This window comes from Triturus cristatus, chromosome 1_2 (genome assembly GCF_964204655.1).
Source record: "Triturus cristatus chromosome 1_2, aTriCri1.1, whole genome shotgun sequence".
Classification (NCBI taxonomy): Eukaryota; Metazoa; Chordata; class Amphibia; order Caudata; family Salamandridae; genus Triturus; species Triturus cristatus.
The window spans coordinates 962,842,866-962,857,958 of record NC_140580.1 but is presented as its reverse complement, the minus strand read 5'-3'; the positions used below and the strand labels follow the sequence as shown (position 1 = coordinate 962,857,958).

The window sequence follows — 15,093 nt, the reverse complement described above, 5'->3', positions numbered from 1 at the left end:
GAAGATGCCCAATGCCCAATTTTGAGGCTCTGTTATTCAGCGCCAAGATACTCTTTGCGGTGAATGTGTGCTTTACAAATACACATGTTATTTTCTGTTAGATGTAGGTGCAACAGAAGGCCAGCACTAGTAGGATGTCCAAATAAGACTGATGCCAGATACTCTGCTTTACTAGAGCAACATCAAGGAGGGTGGTGTGTAGAAAATTCTCATGCCGAGATGTTTAAATTTCATAATAGCGCAAATATGTGCAGCAGCAACTTGGTTTCATAGGATATGCATTCCACTTTAGAACCATGTTTATTTGGTACTTCAAAGAAAAGCAATAAAAACCTTATTAACAAAAACATGATCGTGGGTTGACCTCTACGTTTAGCAATTAACTTCTGCAATGTCAAAAGTGTACAAGAAGCCTTTGAAAAGGTAGTATTTACCCCGAAAGGTTGGAAAGGTTCTTAAAACACCATACAGATTTCCATGAGCATCAACTGGAGGCTAGTATTACATTATGTTCCTTTACAAGGAGTATTGCCAAGCCATGGGAAGACCACAGCTTTGTAAAGATCAACCACCTGAGGAAGGTGCTACAGGAGTTTTTGGCGACTTTCAGTTTAATGATAAAAGAAAAAAATCCAAGAGAAATTTGAATCTGTCAGCAATGTCAATGTTTTCTGCTCATAAAAATGTATTCTGTCATTAGAGTTATATTCGGTCAACATTCTGGGTGAAGTATTATAGCTTATACTTTATCCAGGCATGGTTGTACAAGCCCTTTAAAGGACCATAACTTAATCCAGTAATGAGCATGTCTCAGAGTACCGCGGATACAACCACTCAGAAAATTAGAATGATGCAGAAATTAAACAAAAATGCACAACCATAAAGGAGGAGCCTAGCGCGCAATCAAGATGGCCGCGTAGGTGCGAGGCTCCCGAGGACCTCCGCAACCTCCTACGTTTATCCTGTCTACATCCTGCATCGGTTGAGGGGACTGTGCCGGTGAGCCTGAGCCGAGGTGGTACCCGTTTTCCGTTTTCGAATCGGACCTCGGGTGCCGGAGTGAGCACCGATTGAAGTTTGCGGCCTGCTTCTCTCCTGACCCCGGACTCGCGTTTGGGGGCGACCCGGTGGCAAAGTGAACAACAACGGCGGGCCGGGCCTGGCGAGTCGCGTACCCCGCACTTTCACTTTCACTTTCGCGCCCCCTTGCCGTCTTTGCAAGTGGGATCGCGGCGCTCTTAGTGTTGGGGTGGCCTCGCTGGGGGACCCTGCCTGCCTGCCTGCTGTGGCCCGCTCCGCCGTCCTGGGGTGACCCCCCGGAGCCCGTGGCCTTGATTGCTGGCCTTTTACTGTGTGGCTGGTGAGGGTGTGAGACCCGCGACGATGGCCACGAAACAAGATGGCGATCGGTTGAAGGCCAAGTCGACCCGGCGTGGTGCCGCACATCAGGCCAACGTCATGGACCGCTACACCCTCCCGAAGGGATCTCCCGGTGGACCGCACAAGTCCTCTGAGTGCCCCCCGGATGCCCCGGCTTTGCCCACAGATCTGACCCTGCAGGACGTCATGGGCGCCATTGCTGAGATGAAGGCCTCGGTGGGCCAGCGGTTTGACACCTTAGCCCATAAAATCGACGCGGTCCTCGTTGATGTCAACCTGGTGAGAGCGGATCTCTCGAAGACTAACGACCGGGTCGATTCTTTGGCCCACACCGCGTCGGGCCTCACGACTGAGGTGGCGGCCCTTCAGACGGAGGTGCATCGGCTTCGTCAGGCGAGTGCGCTCATGGATCGGCGCCTGGAGGATTCCGAGAGCCGGGCCCGGAGGAATAATATCCGCATCATCGGAGTACCTGAGGGACGGGAGGAGTCGGCGGCGGATCTTTTTGTGGAGGACCTGATCACTACCCATCTCCAGCCTCGGGGACTGAGTAAATTCTTTGCCGTGGAGAGGGCTCATAGGGTTCCCGGGGGAAGGCCTAGGATCGGAGCCCCTCCGCGGCCTCTTATTGCCCGTATTTTCAATTTTCGGGACAGGGACGCGATTCTGCAAGCCTCCAGGCTGCAAGGGCCGCTTAAGCTGGAGAACATGGAGGTGAACTTTTATCCGGACTTCACCCAAGCGGTCCAGAAGCAGAGATTGAGCTTCCTGGGCGTCAAGCGGCGGCTTCGGGACATGAACTTAAAGTACGCCATGCTCTTCCCGGCCAGACTGCGGGTGGAGGTAGATGGTCGCACTCACTTTTTTGACCGTCCTGAAACGGCCGGGGACTGGCTGGACACTTTGTCTGGGGGTCGGGATCGGGATGGCGGGGGGGGGGGGCTGCGGGAGGAGAGGGCCCACTGGATCGGGACTGAGGTGCTGATACTGGGACTCACTCTGGACGAAGATGCGGCCACTTTCGGCCAAGCTTAGGGTCTCGTGTTGTTTGTACTTGTTCTCCCTCCTTTGTAGGTGGTGCGGGGTCTCGAAGGGGTACTCTTTCCTCCTCTAGGGGGTTTACCTAGTTTCCATTATATAGGGGCAACAGGCACACTGCAAGTTGGGGGGGCTGTCTGGGCTCAGGCAGGGGTGCAGGGAGGGGGGAGTTTTGTTGGGGCGGTTGGGTTGGGGTGGGGTGTTGTTTAGTTGTACCACAAGGCAAAAGTATTGTTGTGCTATTTCTAAAGTGCTCTCGGGAGGACGAATGATTGCTTTCGTTTATGATGGGGGGTAGGGGACTGAGTCTTTTGTCCTGGAACGTTAATGGACTGGGGGACAGGATAAAACGAGGTGTGGTCCTGCAGTTCTTGAAACGAATTTCACCAGACATAGTTTTTCTGCAGGAGACGCACCTCATTGGCAACTCCTTTCGTGCCATGAACCGACGGGGCTACCGCCTTCTGGCCCATTCGGGCTTCACGTCTGGTTCAAGGGGTGTGGGCATCATGGCTAAGACCTCGCTCCCGCTGGAAGTTGATGAGGTGATCCATGATGACAGGGGACGTTACACGGTTCTGGTGGGTAGAATGGAGGGCAGAGTGATTGTCTTTGTGTCTGTTTATGTCCCGCCAGGGTTGCAGGCGACCACCTTTGCGGATCTGGGGCGCCTCCTCCTTGGCCTTCCAGAGGGGATTCTAGTGGTTGGGGGGGATTTTAACGCGGTGATTTCCGGAACTGAGGACCGTCACCCCCCTAGGGATCTCCCCCGCGCCCAGGCGTGGTTGTCTGGCCTCTTGGACACCTTGGGGCTGGTGGATTGTTGGCGTTTGAAACATCCTACGCAGATACAGTACACCTTTCATTCCGGGGCCCATGGCAGTCTCTCAAGGCTAGATTATGTCCTGGTGCCGGCGGCGCATGCGGGGAGGATCGGGGAGGTGCGCCATTTAGCGCGGGGTATTTCAGACCACTCCCCGCTCTTGTTGCATTTCGATATTCTTCCGAGGGGAGAGGGTAGGGTGGTCCCGATTAATCCCTGGTACCTGCGTGACCCCACCATTCGCGCAGAGTTGGTTAAGTCCCTTAAGCGATATTTTGACGATAACGTGGGGTCTGTGTCATCGGCGATATCGCTGTGGGAGGCATTTAAGACGGTGATCCGGGGGGATGCCCTGTCCCTTATTTCCTATTCCCGGAGGCGCGAGCGGGAGGAGGTGACCCGTGTTGAAACTGAAATCACTGAGTTGGAGGGTGACCTCGAATGCGGGGTGACGGATGACAAACTGCATGTTCTCCGACTCAAGCAGGCGGCCTATAAGGCCCTCGTCGCGGAGGCGGCCAGGGGCCTCAGTAGAGAGCAACAGGGGAGACTGTATGATGTGGGTGATAAGGCTGGGAAATTGATTGCGTGGCTGGATAAAAAGGAGAGAGCGAGTCGAGTTGTCCCGTCGATTGAGAGGCCGGATGGTGTGTGTGTCACTGAACCTGAAGACATTGTAGATTGCTTCGCAGACTATTTCCGTAGGGTGTATTCCCCGGTGTCCTCCCGCTCGGAAGACGATTCCCACGCCCTGCTTAGGGATATCGCGCTGCCTTCCCTTTCGGAGGAGGACAGGGTGTCGTTGGACGCCGCCCCGACCTCTGAGGAAATTGCCCTCGCCATACGTTCGGTCGCTTCCGGCAAGGCAATGGGTCCTAATGGTCTCCCCATCGAATTGTACAAGCTGCGACCGGACACGCTGGCGCCGCATCTCCGTGCTATGTTCCTTGCGGCCCGCTCGGCGGGTTCCCTCCCGCTGGACCAGCGCCTGGCTACTATCGTGGTTATTCATAAGGAGGGGAGGCCGCGGGACCGGGTCACATCCTACCGGCCTATTTCGCTGTTGAATGCAGAGCCCAAAATTCTCGCCAAGGTGTTGGCTAATCGGCTGATTGGAGTGGTGTGCGATTTGATTCACCAGGATCAGTCCGGCTTTATTCCTCATCGCAACACTGCCCTTAACCTGTGGCGCTTGCATGGGGTGCTCGCACGTGTCCCGTTCATACGGGAGCCGGCCATTTTGGCGTCCCTGGACGCCACTATGGCGTTTGACACACTTGAGTGGCCATATATTTGGGCGACGCTCGTGAAGTTCGGGTTTGGCCCGGGATTCATCGGTTGGGTGAAACTGTTGTACTCTGGACCGCTGGCGCAGGTGGTTGTGAACGGGAGAGTGTCGGCTCCGTTTGAGCTGGGCAGGGGCACGCGGCAGGGCTGCCCGTTATCGCCGCTCCTTTTCGCGCTTGCTTTGGAGCCCCTGGCGGAGTGGCTGCGGTGGCATCCTTCTATCCGTGGTCTCCGATGGACCCCCGAGTATGAGGACCGCGTATCTCTATACGCTGATGATATTCTCCTGTACTTGGCTTCCCCACGTGAGTCACTGATAGTACTGGTTGATGTATTGCACTCATTTGGCCTCAACTCCGGCCTGGTCATCAACTGGGCTAAATCGTGTGTGTATGTTCTCACGGGGGAGGATCCTATCCTTCCACGGGGTTGTCCTATCCAGATCGCCCCACGGGGATTTAAGTACCTGGGTGTCTTCATTACCCTGGACGCGGAGGCCAGATACAAACAGAACTTGCTTCCCCCCCTCCAGCGCCTGAAGGAGGACGTCACGCGCTGGGAGCGCTTGCCGCTCTCGCCGCTCGGCCGGGCGGCATTGTTTAATATGATGTCGCTGCCACGCTTCCTGTATGCTTTACAGAACACAATGGACGTTGTCCCGGCGCGCTACTTTCGTGAGGTGGAGAGTTTGCAGCGCCGACTGTACTGGGAGGGCAGGCCGCGTATCGCCCTGGCGAAGCTGACGCTCCCGTGGTACGACGGGGGGGTCGCCCTCCCTGATATCAAGCGATATTACTGGGCCTCCCAGCTGGCTGCGATCAATCACGGCCTTTACGGGCCCGCTCTCAACCCTGCCTTTGAGATGGATAAAATGTTATTGCCGGGTGGTGACTATAATCGGGCGCTTTATTCGAGCTCGCTCGACGCACGTCTGACGGGCCCCACGCGGGTCATGGTACGAGTGTGGCACGCAGCTAACGTGGCGATGGGGTGGAAGGATCGTTTGACCCGGGCGACGCCACTATACGCATCCGAGAGGCTGGGCTCCTTGTGGACCTCGAAGGGTTTTGAGAAGTGGGACATGATAGGCATCAGCAGGGTGGGCGATCTCTGGACGAGGGGGGGATTCAAAACATTCGACGTGCTGCAGACAGAATTCCAGCTGCAGGACAGGGAGTATTTTCGATATCTGCAGATCCGTCATGCGTTGTGCTCCGTATTTCCGGACGTTGCATCCATCCCGGAGTACTCCCCTCTGGAGGATAGAGTGCTGGATGGGCATGTCCCGGACGGCAAGATTTCATTGATTTACAAAAAGCTCATTAATGACCGTTCGGGACTGCTGACTGGCCTTCGCGAGGCGTGGGGGGCTGATGGATTGGAGCTGGATGACGAGGACTGGGTGTCTGCGGTGGCCTCCCCGAAAGAGGTGGCCATACCGGCCCGCCTTAGTTTCGTCCAGCTCAAGATACTCCATAGGGTCTATGTAACGGGACCGAGGCTGATGCGTATGGGCTATGCTGTGGACGGGTTGTGCAAGCGTGGGTGTGGTTCTTTGGGGACCTTTCTCCATATTTTGTGGGAATGCCCGGAGGTGGTGCGATTCTGGCGTGGTGTGCATGAGGTTTTGCAGGTAGTTACGCATGTGCAGCTGCTGCCTGAGGCGAGGAGATGCCTTTTGAACGTGTGGGAGCCAACCGACTATTCAGTGCCGCAGACGTGGTGGGCGACTCTGGGATATATGGTAGCCAAACGTGACATTGCGCAATTGTGGGGCTCCCAGAGGTCGCCGACCGTCTCGGCGTGGAAGGACAACATGGACTGGTGTATGTTTCGGGAAAAGGTCGTGTATGTTGCGAGAGGTAAGCCTGGGAAATGGATGAAAGTGTGGGGCCCCTGGAACGCCTACCGTGGGGGAATCTGTACCCCGCCGTTATTGCCCGATTCTTCACCGGCCCCGTCTCCTTAGCCTGTTTGTCTTCCCTGTGCTGGGCTGTGAGTCTACTTAGTCCCCGTCCTGACCTTCCCCCCTTTCGATATGGGTCAGCGGGGTCCCCCCCCTAGGGGAGCACATGTTGTTATTTCTGACTGTGGGTTGCCTTGTGGACTTGTTTCTTGTTGATTATTTATATAAAAATGAAGCCGTCGTGTGGGGTCCGGATGGTGTGGCTACCAACGCCTCTTTCAACCACTGTGAATTTCCTTCTGCCGCAGCGTGCGTTCTACTGTCTGTATTATATGCTCCTTCTGTGTGCTAGCGGCCGGCCTGGAGGTTGTAGGCCCATCTTTGTATATTTTTTGGATTCTGTAATAAACGGCTTCAAAAAAAAAAAAAAAAATGCACAACCATAATTAGTGATGATGAAATACAGTCCACGTTTGCTATATTTTCTTTGGTCACTTATGAACCTTTTGAGGTGACAGAAACGGTAAAGGTAACCAACATGGGACGCCCCGTTACTGGGGCGGCCATGCGCAATACAAATCCGACTATAATAATAATTGCACTTAGATGAATTATTCGGCTTATCAGTGCATTGCCTTAAAGTATAACAAAAAAGAAACAACAAATCTAGCGAAATAATTACATTTCCTGAACTGATAACATTGAAGAGTGCATTTGTATAGTAGTCATCTTTGGTGATTCTCACCTGACAAGAAAGAGATCTCGCTGAACATCATCCAGGTGTCGGCAAAGTAGAATCTGCAGAGAATGGCTTTGCCGACGCGTTTGTTGAGAGGGATGGTGACAAATCTGGCACTAGGGTTTTTGTCATCCAGGACGGTGGTGATGCCCTCAGGTTCTGGCTCCCACTCAGACATGAGGCGTGGTTTGAACAGACACTCAACCCTTTGGAATATCTTCACTCCCCTGGAGAACATGTTGTTACAGTGCACCTGGAGGAGAGATGTGGAAAAGGAAGCCAGTGAAAGCGAGCACAGAAGACGACTTTGTCTGTTCTAAGACTGCCATTTAGTCCTTGTAATCCTTGTTGGATTTAATGTTCAAACCATTCAGTGGCAGTGAGCATTACTGTTGTGAATAAAAGCAGGGTCTTAACCCTCATCCATCTACTTTCAGAAGGAGAGCTGGAGATGGTACTGAAGCCTACGACTGTCTGGAATTCAAAACACCATAAGAAATTCTTTCAGGCATGTACATAGTAAAAAATAAATGCCCTCGAACCAGATCATATTCCACATTTGTTGACATATCTGCTTTCATTTGACCAAAATCTATCTTTCAAGAAAGGTAAAAGGCATTTGCAAACATTTTAAAGCTGTTTCTACCTGTTCTGGACTCTCAGCTTCTAATAACAAGAATTTGCAAGGCAATAGGTCTCACATTTGCGAGTTTAAGCTGTTGGCATTGTAAATGATAATGCCTTTTTTTTAATCTGTTTTGCTCATTAACACATAAATGAAAGGCATTGTCATTTACAAAGCCAATAGCTCAGACTCTTGTAAATGCGAGACATATTCAAAGAAGCACCCGCTCCTCTGAAAGTGAAAGCGCGCATGACGTGCTGAATGTTGCAGGAAAGCATGTCATGCCTGCAGTAAGAGTTACTCATTAAAGGAAATAGTGCTTACAGACTAAAAAAAACGTACCGTGTAACAACCGAAGTACAAGGGCCACTCCTCATGGGAGGTTACAAATGTAGACAAGGTGGTACTAAGGAGGGACTAACAAGCCTATTAACAAATAAGAAGCCAGCATTTACGAAGGACAATGGCACAAGCCAATGAGCGGTACTAAGGAGGGACTAACAAGCCTATTAACAAATAAGTAGCCAGCATTACAAAGGACAATGACACAAGCCAAAGAGAAATATGGGCGGAGAGTGGGCGGGGTTTCTATTCCATACTCCAATACAACATGCCGCAGAGCAGCTCAACCTAAAAAGTAACAATCCTGAGGACACAGACATATTGCTGCTGTTATATCATTAATTCCAAGAATTCAATCCACTTCTAAACGCTTCTGCCTTCATTTTATCAAAGGGTAGAATGAAAATGCCTCGGTATAAACATTTCTACTTCACCTACATGCCCCATTACAGTAAAGACCATACCAGTCACCGGAGGCGGAACAGAAACTCTGAGCAATCACAATGTTTCCAAATTGAGAGTATTCAGAAGAGTAATCAAGGGATAACACAGCCACCTCTGGATTTCAAAGTGGGAACATCAATCATCTAGCTATTAACAAATTGCATGCTGCATACGCATGAGTACAAACTTGTTTCAATAACGCTCCCACGGGCAGGTGTTCCACTAGTCAACAGAAAATTACACACTCATTATAAGTATCGGTAAGTATCCGTGTTTATGGCTCTCAAGCCCTATTTCTTCATCTCAGTAACTCATACCACGTTTGCGACTATTGATCTGTACCTGATTGCAGAGGCCAGCCCTATGAAAAGCCATGATACAGCAAAATCTTCTGTGAGATTCTGAAGAGAAGCGGGTTTTTAAGTAACACTGTTTTCCGCTTGATTTAAAACTAATAACTAGTCACATTTTGAATTTGTCAACATCCTCTTGATGACAAGGAACTTTTGCACATCTGTGACATTCTAAGAAAGTTAGGAAAATATGAATGTGGCAGACTTTGCACAGCAGTAGTCATTGCCATTAGTACAGATTGCAAGCATATGAGGAGTGGTCTCCGGTGTTTCAACACACGGGTTCACCGTGAAAAAGATGGCACCCAAGACAAGGTACAGAAACAGGCATTTTCACACACCCTTACTAAGAAGGTCTCTCCACATACCATGATATCTCCCCCCCCCCACACACACACACACACCCCACACCCTTTGATTAAACACGTAATGCTAACAGATATGATGCGAATAAACTTGAAGAAGGCAGATTTTCACTAAACATTCTTTGTGTGATCTCTGACACAGTTTGGGCATATTTCTGAGAGACTTCATTGGGTCTACTAATAAACAATATAACAGCATCACAGAGCAAGGATATTCATCAATGAGGTAATCTAGAGTTAGGAAGTGAAAGGCTAACACAGGAGTCCAAAGCTGCAGTTTACAAGTAGTTCCAGGTCTTATATTTGTATTGCTTAAACCTATGCACATAAATAATTCATGGGAGTGTATGCAACAATTGTATGCATCTAAATTTGAAGACGGCTTTTGTGGTCTTTTATAGTCACTATGTTAGATCCTAGCGCATACTTTCTTTGCTCTTTCTCTAGACCAGTTACTGATACTGATGAGGCAGACTCTAATAAGAGAGGATTGTGAGCGCAGTGGTCATCGTTTTTTTTTATATTGGCGGAGAGAGCTTGGAACCCCGTACCTTACAATGACCCGTATGTTACTCTTCTCATTTTACTACCACCTTCACTGTGAAAGCAAATTGATGTTCGGTCAAAATGGTTTCACATTTCACTAGTATTTACAATGGCATACTAAACAAATACATTGAGCCATACACACCCTATCTAGTGAGCAATGTAATTCAGCCAGATTACAAAGTTAATTAGCAGAGCCATTCAGGGGGAAAGCGGTGATCTGGTGTGGAAGGAAGGTAGGACGAGGCAGGGAGAGCAGCACGTTCGCAGAAATTCTTAACAGTGGTATACACATCTGCTCGTGTGGTCTAGCTGCTAAGTTGCTGCCTTGGTCCCCTGTGTTCTATTCTTGCTTTGGCTTGGAAAAACATGCGATTCTGGAGAACCCTCATTGCGTAACATGCTAACATTTCGAACTACAAAGCTGTGTAACATAAATGGGAAAATACAATGTTCCCTGTGTCCTCCAATGACTCGTTCCTAGCCCCGCTCCATCACAGCCTGTTTTCTCTGATTCACACAAACAAAATGTGTCCCCTTAAAGTGCTCCTGTACTTCAGGGACCGAGGGGCATGTAAAGTATTTGTCAACGAAATGAAGACCGCCGTTGAAATCTATTACCTGATTGATGCCTTCTATAATGCAGCGGAAATCATTTAATTTTGTACAAGATGAGAAAAGAAGGCATTATGGCACATAAATAACTTCAGCAGCCATCATTTTCCCTTAAAATAACCCCATTTAGCTTCTCAAAGTGCAGAACTGCAGTGTGTGTGTCCTCATTGTGCTCCTCTGATGCAAAGAAACGCCTGACGCTGTGAACTGTTCCACATAAATCCGGATTATGCCAGGCTAACACTTGTGCTGCCAACATCCGTTTTCAGAGGTGTAATTGGTATGCCCTTTATGTGTCGATTTATTTATTTATTATGGCGATTATCAGTGCACCACATGCCACCAACCTATTTATAGTAATGGGCTCATTGGCGAAACATTGAATTGTAGGCTTTCTTAGCAGTATTTCGAAATTAAGTGAACTATTTGAATTTATCAGATTTTTCTTCATGACTGCAAAACCCTTTTAGGCTAGAATGGTTAAGAGGAAGCAGCAGGAAGATCACAGTCCGGCAGGAAGTGATGCATCTCCCTATTTTCAATGTTATTTCCCTTCAGAGTTAGAGCTGTAACGTTTATCTAATATCGAAGTATCTCCCTCTTCTTTGCAAAGGGTTTCTGTATGATTATGTCAGATTCACAACACCTTCCATCACCTTCTCTTTGCAGGTATCTAGGATGTTGCGGACTTGTAGGTCATCCGACAACTTTTGCCGGGTTGGTTTGTTAGACTGGAACAGCCTTGCACCCTCTACATCCACTTATAATACAAAGTATAATGCTCAACATCCTATTTGATGTTGGGCATCTTCTCTTGCACGAAGCGAAATAGTTTCTTAATTTTATTATGAGGAAATGAGGAAAGTATATATATATATATATATATATATATATATATATATATATATATATATATATATATATATATATATATATATATATATATATATATGCTAACTCAGTAAAAATACTTGGGTGGAGCTGGGGAAATCGGAGGTTTTTATTTGCCTGGTACAGGAAAAGCTCTCAAATATAGATAGCTACTGTGTCGCGTGCAGCACTTAGAGAAGTATGCCTGTGTCTTGGCTGGCCTCGGTTTTAAAGTAAACTCAAAAAAAGGACGCAGACCCCCTCCCCCCCATAGTAGGTGGTATACGTCATGTGAGTCACTTCTCACCTGCAACAATGGATCGTTAAATCACTAATAGCCATTCACCTGGCATCTAGCACAGTAGTAGTGTTAACTCTACCATACTGCAGTGGCATATGGTTATGAGTGCACATAAGAAAAACTTGAATGACTATAAGTGATTGATGAACCTCGGATTTCAATTTACAGGAAAGTATCCAAGCAGAAAGAAATCACAGTATATCGTAAACTTACAGAATTTTCTTTTCCCTATTTTCTGCAACAGTTTAATGCACAGCTAATTGGCTACCGTAAAAAGGAGAGAAGGAGGGGTAAGCGGAGGTCCTGATTAAATCCCAGTGACCAATGGACCACATACGAAGGGGCAGAAACATGGTGACTGATTGACTAATTGGAAGGGAGGTTTCCTAAACAATAACCCAGAACCCTTCACATAATTTGAATGTTGGGCAATTAAGTTAATAAAAGCAATAAAAAATACCTCTTCTCACTTAATTTAATTTTAAATCACACATACACCATACACAGTATCAAACCAACCGCCAATAAACAGCTAGGATAAATCACACACACAAATCAATAAAAAAAAGATCTCTCGGTGAGCCCGCCTAGCAACGATCTACTCTTGCAGGTGAGCAGTGACCCAGGTGATGAAGCATGTCTACTGGTGTTAGTGAACGGCCCATGTCATTTTCCATGAACTTCAAAGTCCAGTGTTTTTTATTTTTTTTTTAAATGAGGAAAACCATACAGAGAAGATATGGGAATATGTATCCAATTATACTTTAGGTGGAAGAAAACTGCTGCTCTTGTGAAGTATGCCAATGATTGGGACTGTAAAGGAAGACCATAACATTTTGCAATATTAGAACATTGGAATGTGGAGCACTCCATTGTAGACAATGGAGTGCTCCATGCTTCTGCGGGCCGGTAAAGGCCCGCAGAGCAACATTCCAATGTTTTACAAAAGCCTCTCGAAGCTCGGCTTCGAGAAGCCTTTGTTTAATTCGTTAGAACATTCTGCCCTCTAGTGGCAGAATGTTCTAATAGCCTTATAGCCCTTCGTAGCAGGGCTATACCGCTATTAAAGTCCCGCTGCTTTTGTTAAAGTCCCTCGCCTTCGGCTCGGGCCTTTAACGCTGCAGCGAGCCTTTAATAGCTGGTATAGCCCGCTACGGCGGGCTATAAGGCTATAATATATTCAATAAAAAGGTCATTGTATGTCTGTCCATCATGCTTCCAAATTGCTTCTGTGTATGAAAAGCACACTCTGGGTAGATAAATGATCTCTTCACCAGAAGCCTGCCTCACTCCAAGACCAAGAGGGGCGAGTTCCAGGCTGTACGCTCATTATATAGTTGTTCCCGCCCCAAAGAAGAGAATTAAGTCATATTCAGGGAGGGAGGTGATAACTCCCAACCTCCGATGGTTTCAATAGCCGGAGACCTCAAAAGAGGGGAGAGTGAAAGTACTGCAGGAATTGGGAGAGGGATGTATTTGTTTGCAGAGTACAGAATAAAGGAAAGCGTCCCCCCCCCCCCCCCCCCCCCCATCCTCATGTTAGGGCCGCAGTGCTACAGCATCACTTAAATAGAGCCCAGGTTCAAAGGATAAAAGCAGAATCTCAGCATTTGATCCCAATGTTAAGAGAGAACTGAGCTTCAGCAGGGCACAGGAAGGGTGAGCATCACCTTAAAGTAGGTTCACTCAATAGAGAACGCTCCTTATTAATGTAGATGTGGACACCTACATACTTGTGAAATGTGCCTCTAAACACAAATCCATTAACAGAATACAAAAGAATATTTCTGCACAGGGAACACGCTGTTGCATATGTGAACGCAAAGCTGCTGTTCCATTTGAAAGACATTTTGAAGTCACCCCTCACCCTGGCGTTTGACAATTTTGGGGACAGTGCTGCAATTTCCAGTTGATAATATTCAGGTTTCATAGTGAATCTATGTAAGATTTTCACTCACTGTATTACATACCATCCGATGGGTCTTAGGGATGCATATACAGCTTCAGATGTACAGGGTAATGACACTGCAGTCCTTTAATCGACCTTCGCCTGACCTAGGGACTACTTCAAGCTCTAATTCTGACCCTACATTTTAACATTCGGTCATCAGGCCTTTCTAAGAGTACTTTGGGCACTATCGTTGCAGTGAAGGCTAGCAGTAATGTTTAGCTCTTGGAAGTGGTAAGGGTTAAACAAGTAGATAGAGTATGATGCAGGAAAAAACACTCAATAACTTCAATGCACAGTCAATGCCTTATTCTAAAGAGGAAAATGGAATTTAGTGTGCATTAATATTGTGTTTTTTTTTACTTTTATTTTTCAGTTTTAAGATAAACAAGAAAACTGCAGTAAGTAGAGTGTAAGACATGCAGTACAGCAGGCACATTGTGGAAAGGACATTAATAGCCAACCATCCCAGACAGGATTCTTTAGAGCCCAACCAGGAAACAGTCTCTCTCCACAAAGGCACACCAAGTTGTTCCACACCTCAAAGTTGAGTCCCCTTCCCCATCCACATTCTTACCATTGTGTGTATTAGTGTAGTTAAAACTAGTATCTACAAAGAAAACAAAAAGATAATAGCAGCTTCTGTGGATGTCATATGACCCAACATTGTTATAGCTCCGACATGCTAGATTTTCTATAGCATTAGTTCATCAGCCAATTTTGTCCTATGAGGCTGCACTCAGGTCACATACATTAGCTATGCTCTGTGGACGAAAAGAAGAAACTATTTACCTTCAGCAACGCTGTTTCTGGAGGATACCCTATCTAACAGCAGATTGATCACCTTGAGAATATCCCCATGCACCAGACTGGCTCGTGAAAACTAAAAAAGCAGTAATACTTTGCACCAGTAGATGGCGCTGTGCGACTTAGAATATCCACAAACACCCGACTGGATAGGGAAAACCAAAAAAGCAGTGATACTGTGCACCGGCAGGTGGTGTTGTGCAACTCAGAGTCGACTCTGTTCCGCTTCAGAAGTGACAAGCAGAACAAATATAAAAGCCAACCATGTGCCTGACAGTTTCTCTCATTAGCATGTCCTAACCTGCAGAGCCTATCAGTGAGTTGGAAAGATCAGTGTGAATTGTTCCCATAATTGGAATCTTTCTAGGTCGAAGAAGACCAGGCCACAGAACAATACAGAAGACTATCCAAACCTAAGATGGTCTGTTTCTGCACTGCCTTGCCCTTTGTACCAGAATACTCAACAAAGACCTGATCATCCAATAGATGTTCCTTGGTACGATCCTGGGATGCTTGTTTCCAGTCCAGGGAGGACCTGGCCTAGCAGTTCAGGCTGGACTGTTCCCATGGGGAGCAAGGTTGAGACTGTTTTGCATATGGTTAGGTCCAAACTGGGGTGACGTGGCAAGCAAAATAATGATAGATTAAACCCAGATCTGTGACTGGGGGTGAATGCTAGACAATGTTCACCATTCCATCCATCA

The 15,093-nt window shown here is 47.7% G+C and overlaps 1 protein-coding gene across 1 annotated transcript in view; it reads right to left on the bottom strand.

The window, feature by feature from the left end:
- LOC146868456 (discoidin domain-containing receptor 2-like) overlaps window positions 1-15,093 on the bottom strand; it is a 445,309-nt gene that overhangs the window by 68,531 nt on the left and 361,685 nt on the right. The window contains exon 10 of the mRNA XM_085610198.1: window positions 7,180-7,426. Within this exon, the coding sequence (XP_085466324.1) occupies window positions 7,180-7,426 (247 nt within the window). The remainder of the gene's footprint in view (window positions 1-7,179; window positions 7,427-15,093) is intronic.